The sequence below is a fragment of the Thalassophryne amazonica genome, chromosome 1 (assembly GCF_902500255.1).
Source record: "Thalassophryne amazonica chromosome 1, fThaAma1.1, whole genome shotgun sequence".
Taxonomy (NCBI): Eukaryota; Metazoa; Chordata; class Actinopteri; order Batrachoidiformes; family Batrachoididae; genus Thalassophryne; species Thalassophryne amazonica.
This window is the reverse complement of record NC_047103.1, coordinates 133,038,239-133,056,979: the sequence shown is the minus strand read 5'-3', so window position 1 is coordinate 133,056,979 and position 18,741 is coordinate 133,038,239. Positions and strand designations below refer to the sequence as shown.

The following is an 18,741-nucleotide window of genomic DNA, read 5'->3' as shown; positions in this document are numbered from 1 at the left end:
GTACTTGTTCCTCTGCATGAATGCCTTAGTAGATTTTGAGCAGTGTTTAGGGTCATTGTCTTGCTGAAAGATCCAGTACCGGCGCAACTTCAGCTTTGTCACTGATTCATGAACATTGTTCTCAAGAATCTGCTGATATTGACTGGAATCCAAGTTACCCTCAACTTTAACAAGATTCCCAGTACCTGCACTGGCCACACAGCCCCACAGCATGATGGAACCATCTCCAAATTTTACTGTAGTTAGCCAGTGTTTTTCTTGGAATGCTGTGTTCTTTTTCAGCCATGCATACCCCACTTGTTATGTCCAGATAACTCAATTTTAGTTTCTCCAGTCCACAGCACCTTATTCCAAAATGAAGCTGGCTTGTCCAAATCTGCTTTAGCATACCTCAAGCGACTGTTTGTGGTGTGTATGCAGAAAAGGCTTCCTCTGCATTACAGCATCATACAGCATCTCCTTGTGCAAAATGCGTTGTATAGTTGAACGATGCACAGAGACACTATCTGCAGCAAGATTATGTTGTACGTCTTTGGAGCAGGTCTGTGGGTTGACTATGACTATTCTCACCATCCTTCGCTTCAGTTTATCAGATTTTTCTTGGCCTGCCACTTTGGGCCTTAACTAGTACTGTGCCTGTGGTCTTCCATTTCCTCACTATGTTCCTCACAGTGGAAACTGACAGCTGAAATCTCTGAGATAGTTTTTTGTATCCTTCCCCTAAACCATGGTGTTGAACAATCTTTTTTCAGGTTATTTGAGAGTTGTTTAGAGGCTCCCATGTTGCCACTCATTAGAAGAGATGCAAAGAGGGGAAACATTTGAAAATGGCCACCTTAAATACCCTTTCTTATGATTGGATTCACCTGTGTACGGAGGTCAAGGGTCAGTGAGCTTACCAAACCAATTTTGTGTTCCAATAATTAGTGCTAAATGTATTCAAATCAATAAAATGACAAGGGTGACCAAATTTATGCACCTGCCTAATTTTGTTTAAATAATTATTGCACACTTTCTGTAAATACTAGAAACTTCATTTCACTTCTCAAATATCAGTGTGTTCGTCTGCTATATGACATATTTAACTGATATTTCTGATCCAGACAACCAATGATTTATAAAGGAAAATCATGAAAATTATCAGGGGTGCCCAAACGTTTGCATACAATTGTATTATGGTACACTACAGTGATTCATAGCATATTATTGCGTGAAATACAGTGTATGTCTGTATATATATATACACATACATACAGACAGAAACATATTACAATGAACATATCAGAGGGAGAGCACAGGTGGGACAATTTGGAGACACAAGTCAAAAAAGGTGAGATTGAGATGGTTTGGACATGTGCGGAGGAGGGAGCCAGGGTATATAGGGAGAAGGATGCTGAGGATAGAGCCACCTGATCTGTAACAGTTGTCAAATTGTTCAGAAAACAAGACATCAGGAACAAGTAAATGGCCCTCTGCATGTAGACACTAACGAGTAATTCATACAGAAAGACAAGCAAAACATCAATGCTCAATTTCTGACAGTAACCTGAGAGAAAAAATAAGTGGTGCATCTAAAATCTGTGCAGAAAATGTTTTCAGTTCATAAATGCTTTATTTTAGAACAGATATTATTTCTGTTTATTGCATTAAAGGTGGAGCTGTACAGCAGACTAGTGCATAAAGAGTCAGTGATACATCAAGAGACTGACCTTCGACTGACCACTGCTGTGCTTACAATGAGAACAAATCTAAACCAAGATGCTACTGCTGCCATTTCAGGAAATCAAAGGTTGTGGAATCACAGCTTCCTGATGATTTGGATTTAGAAGAGGATGATGTCATCAGTGACACACCTCCCCCTATCCCTCAGCATGCTCTCTTCTCTGCCCCACATTGCCAGAGTCAGCCAGTCGGGAAGATCTTTGTCGAGAGGAACAGTGAGTAACAATACTTTGAAGTTTTCTTCTGACATCTTACAAGTTGTCACAGATCTGATGCAGAAGCAACTCAGCAAAACCTCAAATTCAGTGTCATCAGCAGTTAATTTTATACATAGCACCCTGTGTGCACATACAGAGAGGTTTCAGGCAGCAGATCGCTCTGACCGGAGGAAGACCAGCGATCAGGTGGAAACCCTGAATGACTTCCAGCAGATGCAGCCTGTCTGGACCACCAGAGATGTTTCTCTCAGGGTGCACGAAGCCTTCAGGTAAAAGACAAGTGATGTTGTGTGCACAGAAATGTGTCACACAGGTCACATGGACTTTTATGTGGATTGCAACAAGACTGTATATACACTGGGCAAACCCTCTGTGATGTCACACATACTCTAAGTTTTCTGAAGCCTAAATGGGGCGGATCCCAATAATCGCCATCTTGGCTCTGCTCGACTCAGCTTAACTCCTGCGTAACTCCTAAATTGGTAAAACGGTTGAGCATGGGCATGACAGGGTATTTGGATGTTTGATTAATCCATATTTATTCCAGATTGGGCAGTAGATTTCATGACATGTGGCATATGTATGGGTATTCTACGTAGTGATGCACCGATCCACAATTTTTCACTTCCAATCCGATCCCGATACCTGAATTTGGATATCTGCCGATACTGATAATTTTCCAATCCGATACCAGAGCTCTGTTTACTTTATTATCATTATTATTATTATTGTTGATTTTATATGAGGATTTTCTTTAAAAGGATACCTGAAAGCTGAGCTACAATTTTCCAGAAGGTGTATATGAGGTGAAAGCCTAGATTTGATGTTTTGATGAAAGAATTAATTACTTTTATTTTTTTATAGAATTTTATAGCCTTATTTTTATAGACTTAAAGACAAAAGACAACAGTCTCTCTCTCTGTCTCTCAATCTTAGCCTGTCTCTCTCTGTCCCTCCGTCTCTCCGTCTCTCTCCCTCTCTTTGTCTGTCTCTCACTTGCTCTCTCTCTCTCTCTCTCTCTCTCTCTCTCTCTCTCTCTCTCTCTCTCTCTCTCTCTCTCACTCACTCACTTTCTCTCTTCCTCCATCTCTCTCTCTTTTTCTTTCTCGCTGTTTTAAGTGCTGTGCAAACTTCGAACTTTTGGGAAACACGAAGTCTTCCAACTGTATAATAAATGTGTCATCATCGACGCTCACGTGCAGGATTTTAATGGAGACTTTTTTCCTTTCAGCGGACAGAATCTCTGTTCGCTGTCTTCCTCGGCTGCACACTGAGCTGGCGTTATACTGTCTCGGGATAGTGAAGCGGCTAACTTTTTAGCACACATTTTCAGCAATAATTCAGTTAATTTTTCAGAAAATCCCTGCTCGACAAATAGACAATTTGAAGCCCATAACTGGGCAGAAATTTGCCACTAACCGCAGCTAGAACACTGCGTAAGAGAGCTCTCTCAAACAACCCAGCTTCAGAAACCTCCTCCCACTCGGCAGCAAACAAGCAGAGAGCAAACAACAGCAGTTGAGAGGATTCACAGTGGCTCTTCTCCGGTATCGGAAAATGTTGCGGGTTGGATCGGTATTTTCCGATACATGAATTACGTCAGTATCAGAACCAGATACCGATTCGGGATCGGATCGGTCCCATCCCTAATTCTATGACTGACATATTGTCTCAGTAACCATGGAAATAACATCACCAAGCTCTGGATACCTGCTAATTTGTGCAAACTGTGCTGACATACAATTTAAACAATAGCACAGTTAACCACACAGTCAGTTGTATTCTCACAGATATTTGCAATAAAGTGCTCAGTAAGGACAACGTGGTCAAGTCCACGGCTGCCTTATGAACACAGAAACTTGTGATACAGACAAAACTCTTTTTGTTCCAGGTTGTAATCATGTTTATTTCAAGTTGGAGTTTTTAAAATAGGATTTTGTCGGGAGTGACGTGCTTTTGGAGCTAGCACCAATTCCAAGGTTTTGCACTGCTGCAGTGGCTACATTATTTGATCCTGGAGTTTTATGCTTGGGTTTGCACAACAATACTATATTCAATTCTGTCCATACAAAGTACACATTTTTTCTCCATGGCCGCCTGCGCAGTCTGTTATTTCTCATTGGAGACTTGTGAGAAAAGTGTTACTCTCTGAAAGTACTTCTTTTATATATGTAATCCAGGGTATTCGGCCTGTATTGTCATGGCTTCCTGGCAGGCTACGCTGTGTGGAATACTGTGGTGGTGTACATGCTTGCTGGTCAGCACCTGACTGCTCTGTCCAACCTGCTGGAGCACTACCACCCCCTGGTTTACCCATCTCAGTCTCTGTTCTACATGCTTCTGGCCATTAGCACAGTGGCCACCTTCGACAGGTAAGACTGCTGCAGTCAGTATAATGGGAGGCATCATTTAGGGGAGGTGATGGTCTAGTGGTTAAAGAGGATCCTCGGTTCAAATCCCAGCCTGACCGGAAAATCACTAAGGGCCCTTGGGCAAGGTCCTTAATCCCCTAGTTGCTCCTGGTGTGTAGTGTGCACTTTGTATGGCAGCACCCTCACATCGGGGTGAATGTGAGGCATTACTTGTAAAGCTCTTTGAGCATCTGATGCAGATGGAAAAGCGCTATATAAATGCAGTCCATATACCATCAGGGAAGGTTCTCGCTACTATTGAAAACAATCCACAGAATCAGATTAATCCATAACAAGTAGAGCAGCATTTAAGACTGTTGCTATAATGTAATGACAAAGATGTGCATTACCATAATAATCTCTGTCCAAAAACATCATGTAATCTGCCAGATCCAAACCAGAGCACATTTGCTGTGTTTCTTTCTGGGTTAGCATTTGTCGTAGATCAAAACTAAGGTCCAACCTTTCAATCATTTCTTGGACTTGGCCATCAGACGTGTGTCTGCATGTGGTGAAAGTGTTTAACTTGGAGAGACATTCACTTATCTTGGCACTGAAATCCATGTATCAGGGTCCTCAGACTTAAGATTGAGAGATGCCTGGGAATAGTTTATGGAGTTATGAGGTCCATAGATAGATGTGTTTGGGGATGCTGATAACTTTGCAGAAGAATCAAGGCCCAGGTCTTTATGGTTTGGGTGCTTCCTGTCTTACTGTATGGTTGTGACACTTGAACATTAACCAGTGATCTAAGGTGACAACTGGATGTCTTTGGTAGGTCTCTATGGAGGATCCTTGTGTGCCACTGGAATGACTTTTGTCAAACCAGCAGTGACTTAAGGAGACTCAGATGAGAAGTATCACTCTTAAATTAACTATTGGCTTATCTGGTTAACACCCAGATAAAAATATTCCGTTGGTCCGGTCCATATCCCTTTGAAAATCTTCTAATACATTTGACAAAAACATACTGTCATAAAAATGCATGTTGTAACATGTACATTCATAATCTTCATTAGCTACGGTGTTGATTTTCATCTTTATTTTGAGTGAACTCTTTGTTCTCAGAGTGAACTTGGCCAAAGGATTGACGGCTCTGCGGGCTTTAATCACCATGGACCCAGTGGCTCTCGCCTCATTCTGTGAGTCTGCACCGGTCGGGTTCCATCACATTTCCACTCTGTCACATGTAACATTGCTTTTGCTGCATTGTGAATCAGTGTTTAGCAGTAACACAGCGAGGAATCTCTCCTAAAAGAGTCCAAGTCTCCACCCACAGTGCAGCTGTGTGACAGGTCAGGTCTTGCTCATACCATGCTGTCTTCCACCCACAGCTGCCCGAAGCAATCTACAGATGAGGACAAAATTATTAGCCTACCTATGAAATTTGACATTTTCTTCAAAAATTTCCCAAGTGTTTTTTTTAACAACATAAAGAATTTTCAGCTCAGCATTCTGGTTTTATTTTGGATGTTTGCATTATTTTGCTTTGCACACAGAAACAAAATTATTTTGTAAAAAACAAAAACTACCAGGGTCACAATTATTAGCCCCCGTAAAAACTGACCTTTTTGTTGAGCCATGGCAGAAACCACTGTTGTGAAATGATGTGCTTTAACTTTATAATGCTCAACTCTTGTAAAATCAAGTTAAAACAGGGTTATCTTCCAATGTACATACAGTATAAAAACTTCAGTAAATCACTTGATCATTTTTCAAAGAGTGCTGCTTAACTGTCACAAACAGAGGCACAAACATTTTCTTGTGTTTCAGTGTATCTTGATTTTCTGTCACCCTGCAGTGTATTTCTCAGCATTGGTCCTGACCCTCAGCCAACAGACGACCAGTGACCGAATCAACCTCTACCCATACAGCTTCAACGCAACATTGTGGTGAGCTGATTGTAATCACGTTTTTTCGTTTAACACTAGGACTCCCAGAACTCTAACACTACTAGAACTGCCAAGGCTGTCCGTTTGATGGCTCAGGATCATTCATTTGTAAGTTCTTTTTATAACAAAACAAAAAAATAAATACAATAATAATTATTAATGTTTGCAAATATTTAAACAATATATTCTATTGAGTAAATAAATTATTTTACAATTACATAATTGAATATGTTTTTTCATTCAAACATTTAAAACTGTACAATAAGATCTAGCAACTTAATAATAAAACAATATGGGAGCAGAAAATGATTAAAAACTCATTAAATAATAATTAATAATTAAATACATTTTTAAATCATACATTTCAAACTGTACAATAACAAGAACTAATAAGTACTTAATAATAATAATAATAATCATACAATATGGAAACGAAAAAAATGCTGAAAAGCAATTGACAAAATTGAAGTATTAGGATTAGAACAAGAAATCTATATACAGTTTTTACACGTCACAGCCGTAGACGCTGTGCATTGCCCGCACACCACCTTGCACAGACAGCAGACATCTTTGGAGCGGTTTTTGGAGCAACTTTTACGCATTTGGCACTGTCGCCTCTTCTCCAAAACAATCAGGTATTCCACAGGTGCTGGCTCATGGAGCAGCGGCTGCATTTTGGTGTGCATGTAACTGGAGCGTAGCTTGTTTGTGAGCTGCAGGATAAAGTGTCACCATGGGATATTCTCATTGTGGCATTTTCGATACAAAATCCACGATTTGATTGCAGCCATGTTGAGGACATTGTAAAAAACTGCCATTGGCCACCTAAGAGTTGCAGCTTTGACGGAGTATTTTTTTTAACATTTGGTCAAGCACATCCACGCCAACCTTTGTGTGATTTAGGGCCACTGAGAGTACCAGATGAAGTGTGCACGGTGCTCAGCAAACATACATTTTTTCGTGTTTTACACTGGTAGACAGAGGGTGGCGTTTCTGTTTCTGAGGAAACGGGTTGAATGCAGTTGCCTTTGCTCCTTTACACACGGTGGAAGCTCACATCTGCTTTTATTGACTGTGTCCACAATGCTGGTCTTCTTTATTTGAAGTTTCCTGGCCAGTTCAGCAATGTAAAAAAGTTGTCTGTGGTGACGTTTCTCCACTTCACCCATGAATGGCTCCATCAGCTTCAGCACTACACTGTCTCCAAGCCGCTGACCTGGAGTGCGCGTCTCATCCTTTCCCAGATAAGGAGCGCCGTTCAACATAAACTTAGTGTTGACATCTGCTGCCAGCCAAAACTTGATGCTGAACTTATCTGGTTTGTTAGTCATGTAAGGGGAGGAGCTGTTCATCAGTCGTTATTTCAGCACCAGCTTTGTAACAGCGCATACAGTTATTGACAAAACTGTCCCACACTTCATTCATGAGAGCAAACTTATTATTTGGAGGTGTGCATGTCTGCTCTCTTTCTTATCAAAGAGCTAAAAGTGCATTATAGCTATGAAGTGGTTTTTTTGGCATTGTCATGGAAGTATGGGAAACCATTCAAGTTATTACCACAATACTTTGCGTTCTGCGGTCTGTAATTTTTATCATAGGTGCACATCAACTGTGGGAGACACAATCAAAAAAAAGAAAAAAAAAATCAGAATATCACTTTGTATGATTTTTAAATAATTACTTTGCATCTTATTGCATTAAATAAGTATTTGATCTCTGACCAACCAGCAAATTTCTGGCTCTCACAGACCTGTTAATTTTTCTTTAAGAAGCCCTCCTATTCTGCATTCTTTACCTGTATTAATTGCACCTGTTTGAACTCGTTACCTGTATAAGAGACACCTGTCCACACACTCAATCAATCACACTCCAAACTATCCACCATGGCCAAGGCCAAAGAGCTATCTAAGGACACCAGGGACATAATTGTAGAACCGCACCAGGCTGGGATGGACTATGGGACGATAGGCAAGCAGCTTCTTGAGAAGGCAACAACTGCTAGCATAATTATTAGAAAATGGAAGAAAAACAAGCTGACTGTCAATCTTCCACGGTTTGGGGCACTTAGTGGGGTAAGAATGATTCTGTGAAACCTGAAAGCCCAGAACTACACGGGAGGACCTGGTGAATGACCTGACGAGAGCTGGGACCACAGTCGCAAAGATTACATTTATAACACACTACACCATCATGGTTTAAAATCCTGCAGGGCACGCAAGGTCCCCCTGCTCAAGCCAGCACATGTCCAGGCCCGTTTGAAGTTCGCCAGTGACCATCTGGATGATCCAGAGGAGGCATGGGAGAAGGTCATGTGGTCAGATGAGACCAAAATGCAGCTTTTTGGTATCAACTCCCCAAGAACACCATCCCAACCGTGAAGCATGAGGGTGGTGGGAACATCATTTTGGGGGGTGCTTTTATGCAAAGGGAACAGGACGACTGCACCTTATTAAAGGGAGGATGGATGGGGTCATGTATCGTGAGATTTTGTCAAACAGCCTCAATTCAATTTTATTCATTTATATAGCACCATCTCACAACAAAGTTGCCTCAAGGCGCTTCACACAAATAATTCATAGCAGCACAAAATGAATTAAAATCAAAAAGGGCACAGTAAAAAGTAAAAACATAGTAGAATAGTAGAGAAGCTTGAATCTTCGACTGGACTGGGTTGCTTGACGCGAGGACGTTTCGCTTCAAATCGCAGAAGCTTCCTCAGCTAAAATTCTTGCTCTGGTGGTCTGACTTCTGTCTTGACTCTTGTAGAGAAGAATAAATAATTATTAAAATAAAAATAATTATTCTTCTCTACAAGAGTCAAGACAGAAGTCAGACCACCAGAGCAAGAATTTTAGCTGAGGAAGCTTCTGCGATTTGAAGCGAAACGTCCTCGCGTCAAGCAACCCAGTCCAGTCGAAGATTCAAGCTTCTCTACTATGGAAACCACCTGGACAACTGAGAGCCTACACAGAAACATAGTAGAATAAAAAGAAATGGTAGAGCAAACATAAAAACATTAACGATAAGACAGTCTAAAAAAGTGGGTCTTCAATCTGGATCTGAAAAGTCTCCACCGTGCTGGACTGCCTTATAGATGCAGGTAGATCCTTCTTCGCTCAGTAAGAGCATTGAAGATGGGTCATGGTTGGGTCTTCCAGCATGACAATGACCTGAAACACAGCCAGGGCAACTAAGGAGGAGCTCCGTAAGAAGCATTTCAAGGTCCTGGAGTGGCCTTGCCAGTCTCCAGAGCTGAACTCAATAGAAAATCTTTGGAGGGAGCTGAAACTCCAAACCTGAAAGATCTGGAGAAGATCTGTATGGAGGAGTGGACCAAAATCCCTGCTTGCAGTGTGTGTAAACTTGGTCAAGAACTACAGGAAACTTCTGGCCTCTGTAATTGCAAACAAAGGTTTCTGTACCAAATATTAAGGTCTGTTTTTCTGTTGTATCAAATGCTTGTTTCATGCAATAAAATGCAAATTAATTATTTGAAAATAATACAGTGTGATTTTCTGATTTTTTTTTTTTTTTTTTTAGATGCTGTCTCTCACGGTTGAAGTGTACCTACGACAAAAATTATAGGCCTAGACATGTCCATTCTTTGTAGGTGGGAAAACTTGCAAAATCGACAGTGGATCAAATACTTATTTGCCTCACTGTACATATATATATGTATATATATATATTATAATAGCCAAGTGGCCTGTGTGAGTGCATGTGTGGGGTGTGTGTATGTATGGCCTCGATCGCACAAAAACCGGGGAGAGCTGACATTTGTTGTGTGGTAGGCTTATGTATTTTGGGTCAAGGATGAATGCTGTGAAAATGGAAAGTTGATAGGACAATTTTTTTTTTTTTTTTATGACTTGAACTTTATTTGTTTTAACAGAATAAACCATACAAATTATGCCATGTCGCACCTTAGGCCAGTTATATATGCAGACACTTAAGACATGGACAAAATAAGACAAATCCAACCATAAAACACACACAAAGAAAAAAGGGATGCCAGCCATACACATTTACAGGGTTACAGCAGACGTAACCAATAAAGATCAACATCCTGAGCCGGAAATGTCATTGGCATGTATAGGAAAAATATGGGGCCCATTTGTTATTGTATTCATCTACTCTATTCAACAGTCTGTACGATAACCTTTCAAATGCTGCCAATTGACCAAGTGAGGTGTGCCACTGGGGGAAAGAGGGTGTCGATGGAGCCTTCCACTCTCTTACTAAAGGTTTTCTCCCCAGCATGATCACTGTTTGTACCCACTGTGCAAATGAAGAGGGCATATAACTCAAAACAGAAGGATCTCCTAGTACATAAAGCCTGTTAGTAAAGGAAATGCCCTGACCAACAACTTTCTCCACAACAGTGTGAATCGAAGACCAGTATAACTGAACTTTAGGACATTCCCAGAACATATGCAAAAGTGAGCCACTATCGTGCTGGCACTTCCAACAGGCGCCCGAGGACGCTAATCCCACTTTATGCAACCTAGAAGGTGTCCAGTATATGCGGTTTAGGATTTTAAATTGAACCAGTCTAGATCGTAATTCCCGTGATCATTTTTTAATATTCTTAAGAACTCTACACCACTCCTCTTCAGTAAAACAGAGATTTAAATCAATTTCCCAGGCTCTTTTAAGGGACGATATATTAAGATCTGAAGATAACAGCAACATTTTCTAATAGACAGAGGCTTCGTGTCCACGTGCAAAAACCTTTTTAATGTCCTCCAAAGTATCACAGCATGAAGGGGGCTTTATGGGTGAGCCAAATGTGTTTACCACCAGATGTCGCAATTGCAAATATTTCCAAAAGTCCTGCTGGGGTAAATTAAAATCCTGTGAGAGTTTTTCAAAAGATTTCAACACATTATTGTCATATAAATCCCCCAACACTTTTATACCTTTCAAAAACCAGGACTTCCAAAAAAAAGGCAACTTTGCTATGCAAAGTTTGGGATTATGCCAATTACCGGCAGACTGATTGAGGTGGGGGTCAAATTTAAAAATTTTGGACATTTTCTTCCATACTCCTTTCAAGTGAGACAGAACAGGGTGTGACTGGTTATGAAGGCTGAGATTTAATTGAAAGACTATAGAGTGGTGTAAAGGGTAAACAAACAAAGCTCTCAAGGTAGAACCAAGGGGGTGCTTTCTCAGGGGGTAAAAACCAGTGTGCCATGTGCCTAAGAGAAAAGGCATAGTGATAATAGAGTAAATTAGGCATCCCAAGTCTACCTCTGTCCACTGCTCGCTGTAGTTTTCTCAAATTAAGTCTAGGCTTCTTTTTGCTCCAAATGAATAAATTACGAAGCTGATCAAATTGTTTAAAACAGTTCAAAGGAACATAGGTAAAACTTGTAACAGATAATTAAACTTGGGTGTACAGACCATTTTTATTATATTGACCTTCCCCCACATAGAAAGATAAAGTTGAGACCAGCGATCCACATCAGCTCTCATCCCACTTAGTAGAGGTTCAAAATGTATTTTTATCAACTCTGACAACTGCGGTGGGAAGACGATACCAAGATACTTAATGCCCTTCTGCGGCCAAGAGAACATGCCGGTTGGGAAAAGGGTCTTAGGGCAGTAGCAAGATAGGGGAAGGGCCTCTGACTTGGTCCAATTTACTTTCTAACTAGAGATGTCTGAAAACGTGTTATTTATTGTGAGCAGAGAGGAAAAGGAGTGCTCTGGATCCGATACAAAAAGAAGAATGTCGTCAGCGTACAACATAAGTTTATGACAGTCGCCCCCTACGCTTATACCTGGAAATATGGGTTCCCTACGTATAGCAACTGCCAATGGTTCGAGGGCCAGGGCAAAAAGAAGAGGGGAGAGGGGGTCCCCCTGCCTGGTGCCTCGACCTAGCTCAAATGAAGGACCTATTATCCCATTTGTAAGAACAGAAGCCTTGGGGTGAGTATATGTAAGCCTAATCCAATCGATAAAACTCTTGCTGAAACCAAAGCATTCCAGAGTTATGAGTAAATATTGCCATTCAACTCTGTCAAATGCCTTTTCGGCATCCAACAAGATAGTGGCCACAGGAGACTGTCCATTACCATCTTTAATGGTCGAGATAGTGGTCATGGCTTCCCTCTGTTTAATATATCTTGCCAGGAGCCTACCTGCCTTATCCCCTTCTTCAAAATACTTCTCTCTCGTGCAGAATAAAGAACATTCTACTTTTTGTGACAGTATTGCATTAAATTCATATTTCAGTTTGGTCAGTTTATTCAGATTTGCTAAAGGGGGGTCCCTTTTAAAACTAGATTCAGTGACTTCAATCTGTTGTTCAAGATCCTGGAGCATGGCGAGGCTCTCTCTCTTTTTGAAAGAAGCATGTTGAATAATGTGCCCTCTTAAAAAGGCCTTTAATGCCTCCCATGCCACTCTAGCTGAAGGGGCAGTGGGCACATTGGTTTCTATATACAGGTAAATTTGAGACCTAAGAGACTCTTTGAAAGCTTCATCTAATAGAAGGCTGGAGTTAGTCTCCACCTAGGGGTCCTAACAGTAAGGTTATAAGCAAACGTGTAGATAGACAGGGCTATGGTCTGAGAGAATTATGTTGCCAATAGTACTAGATGCCACAGCCGACATCAATGATTGGGACACCAAAAAAAAGTCTATTCTCGAGGAGGAGTGGTGGGGTGAAGAGAAAAAGGTATAATCCCTCCCAGAAGGATTTTGCAAACGCCAAACATCTATAAGAACACACACCTCAGACATCCCCTTGAGGGCAGTGTGGGCCCTAGAAACGCGTACCCTTCTAGAACTATGGTCTAGTAGTGGATCCATAACTTCATTAAAGTTGCCCCCCAAAATAACTGGATAATTCCCCATATCAGTTATTTTTTTCTCAAGTTGTCCAAAAAAGGTTGGATCATCAATATTCGGAGCATATACATTGGCTAAAATTATAGTATTCCCTTGAATCTCACACAGCATTAGCAACATCATCCCGGCGTCATCTTTACACTGTTGAAGACATTTAAACTGTAAATGATTACTAATCAATGTTGCCACCCTTCTGCTTTTACCACTGCCACTGGCTGCACCCACAAAGCCTAACCAGCCCACACATAACTTCTGAGACTCCACAGGCGAAAGATGTTTCTTGGACAAAGATGATGTCACACTTTTTAGATTTTATGAAGGACAATACCTTCCTTTTCTTAACCACATTGTTAAGGCCTTTGATGTTCCAGCTCATAAAACTCAAGTTATTATTACTAAGATGTAGTCCACAAGATACATGTAAAACAGAATGCACAGTAACCTACATAAGCAGTTAGTGTTTTTGGCATCAAAAAAGAACAGAACAGTAATATGAACACACTTGACAAACTTTTCGAAATAAAACCCAAATAGTGTCCAAAAAAGGACACAAATCCCTCCCCCACCAAGGTCCGTGATCATGCACTTGACTCGAGCCGCCTTTTAAGCCCCCTGCTCCCTAAACTCTGGGCCAGGTGAGTAAATATCGAGAAAAAAAAACCCTGAGCCCAGCATGAGATAAACTAGCAACAAAGAGTCTAATAAGAGATGTTACCAAATCAGCAGAGTATGTCATTTCGGATCCAGCCATACCACTGCCAGGTGCCAAGTCTGCGTAGTAAACTGAAAGTGTCCCCTGGGAAGATGAAGAAAAACACAAAATAAAAGGGTGTGCCTGACTGTCGCGGAAGCTCTGTTAAAGTCGGTATCTTTTCAGTATCCAAATATGTTGTTGATATAAATCAAATTGCACAGACGTGTCCAAAAGGAGAAATAAAAGAGTACATGTTGCAGAAAACTACTTACTCCAAAGATCGAATAAAAGTCAGAGCTTTTTTGTGGTCTTCAAAGCGGCGGGGTCCTTGAGGGGTTTTCACAACAAGTACCGCAGGGTAGACCAGGGAGAAACGCAGATGTTTGTCATGTAGCAGCTTTTTGCATTCATTAAACTTTGCACGCTTGTCACTCACAGATTTGGAATAATCCGCGAAAACCATGACGTGGTGCTCCTCCCAGGAAACATCACCCAGTTTACGTGCGGCCTCAGCGATGCGCTTTCGGTCTTGAAATCTCTGAAATCTGACTATGAATGTCTTGCTCGTGGGGGCTGGTCACCGTCGTGCCTCCTTGGCAAAGCTCCAATTCTGTGCGCACTCTCAATCTCCAGTCCCTTTGGGAAATCCAGGTTTAAAATCTTCGGTATGATTCCTTCCAAAAAAAGCACAGCATCATTATCCTCACAGCCCTCAGGGAATCCCACAAAGCGCAAATTATTCCTTCGCTCTCTGTTTTCAATGTCATCTAGGTTCTGCTTAAGTGCTGCAACTTCACCAGCAGTAGCCGCAGGGTTAGCCTTTAGCTTCTCGTGCTCATCTTCCAGAAAACACAGTCGGTTCTCCACCTCACCAATACGAGCGGCTATATCAGCTATCTTACTTTCTGTAGCGCTTGTGCTAATCCGTATTTCCTCCAGTTTCTTGTCGTGGCCATCAGACTTCTCCACTATAAGGGCTGAGAGCCGGACCAATTCCTGAGCCACCTCACCGGGAATGTGCCTCGCTGCCACCTCCTCAGCCTCCTCAGTGTCATTGCATAATGGCGAGGCCCTGTGGTTAGCTTGATTAGCACCAGCTGCTTCGTACGCCTTGCTCTTTCCAGCCCCAGAGGCAGGTTTAGTAGAGTTTCTAGTCACGTTCGGCATGATAGCAACGTGAAATCTTATCCAAAAAATTTTAGTGCAGGTTTCAGGATTCTTTGTTGCAGTTTAGGTAAAAATATACACAGGGGAAGGCGCAGTTCACTCTCAAGCAGCCATACTCGCCAAGCGCGTCACGTGACTCTGATAGGACAAATATTTTTTGAGAAATTACAGATTTTAGCTAAATAGAAAACAAAGGACATTGTGCTGCAATGCACCCTGGGAGTTCAGGGTTTTGAGGGTTTAAGTGTTCTTGTGGTTTGTGTTAGTTTAACACTGTTGTTAGTGTTATTGATTTATTGTGTTTTTGTAGTTCAGTTGGTTTAGTCACTTTAGATACAGTGAGGAAAATAAGTATTTAAACACCCTGCGGTTTTGCAAGTTCTCCCACTTAGAAATCATGGAGGGGTATGAAATTTTCATCTGAGGTGCATGTCCACTGTGAGAAACATAATCTAAAAAAAATCCGGAAATCACAATGTGTGATTTTTTTTTTTAAATAATTTATTTGTATGTTACTGCTGCAAATAAGTATTTGAACACCTACCAACCAGCAATAATTCTGGCTCTCACAGACCTGTTAATTTTTCTTTAAGAAGCCCTCTTATTCTGCACTCTTTACCTGTATTAATTGCACCTGTTTGAACTTGTTACCTGTATAAAAGACACCTGTTCACACAATCAATCACACTCCAACCTGTCCACTATAGCCAAGACCAAAGAGCTGTCTAAGGACACCAGGGACAAAACTGTGGACCTGCACAAGGCCGGGATGGACTACAGGACAACAGGCAAGCAGCTTGGTAGAAGACAACAAATGTTATGATTATTTATTAGAAAGTGGAAGAAACACAAGATGACTTTCAATCTCCCTCAGTCTGGGATTCCATGCAAGATCTCACTTTGTGGGGTAAGGATGATTCTGAGAAAGCTCAGAACTACACAGGAGGACCTGGTCAATGACCTGAAGAGAGCTGGGACCACAGTCACAAAGATTACATTAGTAACACATGATGCTGTCATGGTTTAAAATCCTGCAGAGCAGCAAGGTCCCCCTGCTCAAGCCAGCACATGTCCAGGCCCGTTTGAAGTTCACCAGTGACCATCTGGATGATCCAGAGGAGGCATGGGAGAAGGTCATGTGGTCAGATGAGACCAGAATAGAGCTTTTTGGAATAAACTCCTCTTACCATGTTTAGAGGATGAGAACAACCCCAAGAAAACCATCCCAACTGTGAAGTATGGGGGTGGAAACATCATACTCTGGGGGTGCTGTTCTGCAAAGGGGACAGGACGACTGCACCATATTGATGGGAGGATGGATGGGGTCATGTATTGTGAGATTTTGGCAAACAACCTCCTGCCCTCAGTAAGAGCATTGAAGATGGGTCATGGCTGGGTCTTCCAGCATGACAATGACCCCAAACACACAGCCAGGGCAACTAAGGAGGGGCCCCGTAAGAAGCATTTCAAGGTCCTGGAGTGGCCTGGCCAGTCTCCAGACCTGAACTCAATACAAAATCTTTGGAGGAAGCTGAAACTCCAAACCTGAAAGATCTAGAGAAGATCTGTGTGGAGGAGTGGACCAAAATCCCTGCTGCAGTGTGTGAAAACCTGGTGAAAAACCACAGGAAACGTTTGACCTCTGTAATTGCAAACAAAGGCTACTGTACCAAATATTAACATTGATTTTCACAGGTGTTCAAATACTTATTTGCAGCAGTAACATACAAATAAATTATTAAAAAATCATACATTGTGATTTCCGGATTTTTTTTTTTTTAGATTGTCTCTCACAGTGGGCGTGCACCTAAGATGAAAATGTCAGACCCCTTCATGATTTCTAAGTGGGAGAACTTGCAAAATCGCAGGGTGTTCAAATACTTATTTTCCTCACTGTAAGTGTGCTGCTGTTAACATGAGTGACTGAAGTCAGTCACAGTCATGTTGGTACCATAAGTGAAATATGTAGTGCTTTTAATATCTTCCGGCACTGTCTCTTTGTCAAATTAAAAGCATCTGCTTACAGCAGATTGCAGAAATGACAAACAGCTGTGTGTGCACGCAATTTTGATCACGCACAAACTTTGGAAAGCTGACATTTGCTGTTTGGTATGCTTATGTATTTTGGGTCAAGGATGAATGGAGCCAAAACTGAACATTGACACAATTAATATTTTTAGAGAAGCTATATAGATTAGTTACATTCTGGACTTGAACGCCATTCCAGCAGGGGGCAGTAAATCATCTATATCTGGAGTCACCAATCCTTTTCCTGGAGGGCACCTGCCCTGCATGTTTTCTAACCCTCCCTGTTCCATTCCCAGGCAATTAAGTCTATCACGTGTGCTCAGCCAATCAAGAATTGGAAAACATCATTTTTAAAAAATTCATGTGTGACTTAAGTACGTAGACATGGAAAACATGTAGGACAGGTGCCCTCCAGGAACAGGGTTGGTGACCCCTGATCTATATTTTAAAAATGTGGTGTGTGTGCGTGCGTGATTTTATTTAGTAAGTTCAATGTAAGTACATAATATAATTGTAAATACATAAAAAATACATGGATGACACAAGAAAGTGAAACACTTATTTCCATTGTGGTCCATTAGAAAATCAAATGACAAAATAGAAGTAAAAATAATAATGATGATAATGATAATAGTGTGTACTCGTATGCAATAACAAGTACCTAAACAATTTATAAATACATTACGATAGTAAATTTTATTTTATAAGCACTACCCTATATATATATATATATATATATATATATACACTCAACAAAAATATAAACGCAACACTTTTGGTTTTTCTCCCATTTTGTATGAGATGAACTCAAAGATCTAAAACTTTTTCCACATACACAATATCACCATTTCCCTCAAATATTGTTCACAAACCAGTCTAAATCTGTGATAGTGAGCACTTCTCCTTTGCTGAGATAATCCATCCCACCTCACAGGTGTGCCATATCAAGATGCTGATTAGACACCATGATTAGTGCACAGGTGTGCCTTAGACTGCCCACAATAAAAGGCCACTCTGAAAGGTGCAGTTTTATCACACAGCACAATGCCACAGATGTCGCAAGATTTGAGGGAACTTGGAGTTGGCATGCTGAGAGCAGGAATGTCAACCAGAGCTGTTGCTCGTGTATTGAATGTTCATTTCTCTACCATAAGCCGTCTCCAAAGGCGTTTCAGAGAATTTGGCAGTACATCCAACCAGCCTCACAACCGCAGACCACGTGTAACCACACCAGCCCAGGACCTCCACATCCAGCATGTTCACCTCCAAGATCGTCTGAGACCAGCCACTCGGACAGCTGCTGAAACAATCGGTTTGCATAACCAAAGAATTTCTGCACAAACTGTCAGAAACCGTCTCAGGGAAGCTCATCTGCATGCTCGTCGTCCTCATCGGGGTCTCGACCTGACTCCAGTTCGTCGTCGTAACCGACTTGAGTGGGCAAATGCTCACATTCGCTGGTGTTTGGCACGTTGGAGAGGTGTTCTCTTCACGGATGAATCCCGGTTCACACTGTTCAGGGCAGATGGCAGACGGCGTGTGTGGCGTCGTGTGGGTGAGCGGTTTTCTGATGTCAGTGTTGTGGATCGAGTGGCCCATGGTGGCAGTGGGGTTATAGTATGGGCAGGCGTCTGTTATGGACGAAGAACACAGGTGCATTCTATTGATGGCATTTTGAATGCACAGAGATACCGTGACGAGATCCTGAGGCTCATTGTTGTGCCATACATCCAAGAACATCACCTCAT

General features: G+C 41.5%; 1 protein-coding gene across 1 annotated transcript in view; it reads left to right on the top strand.

Moving 5' to 3' along the window:
• Positions 1 to 18,741, top strand: part of tmem237b (transmembrane protein 237b) — a 43,810-nt gene that overhangs the window by 23,372 nt on the left and 1,697 nt on the right. The window contains exons 8-12 of the mRNA XM_034174836.1: positions 1,780 to 1,937; positions 2,077 to 2,209; positions 4,121 to 4,312; positions 5,420 to 5,493; positions 6,153 to 6,243. Coding sequence (XP_034030727.1) covers positions 1,780 to 1,937; positions 2,077 to 2,209; positions 4,121 to 4,312; positions 5,420 to 5,493; positions 6,153 to 6,243 — 648 coding nt within the window. The remainder of the gene's footprint in view (positions 1 to 1,779; positions 1,938 to 2,076; positions 2,210 to 4,120; positions 4,313 to 5,419; positions 5,494 to 6,152; positions 6,244 to 18,741) is intronic.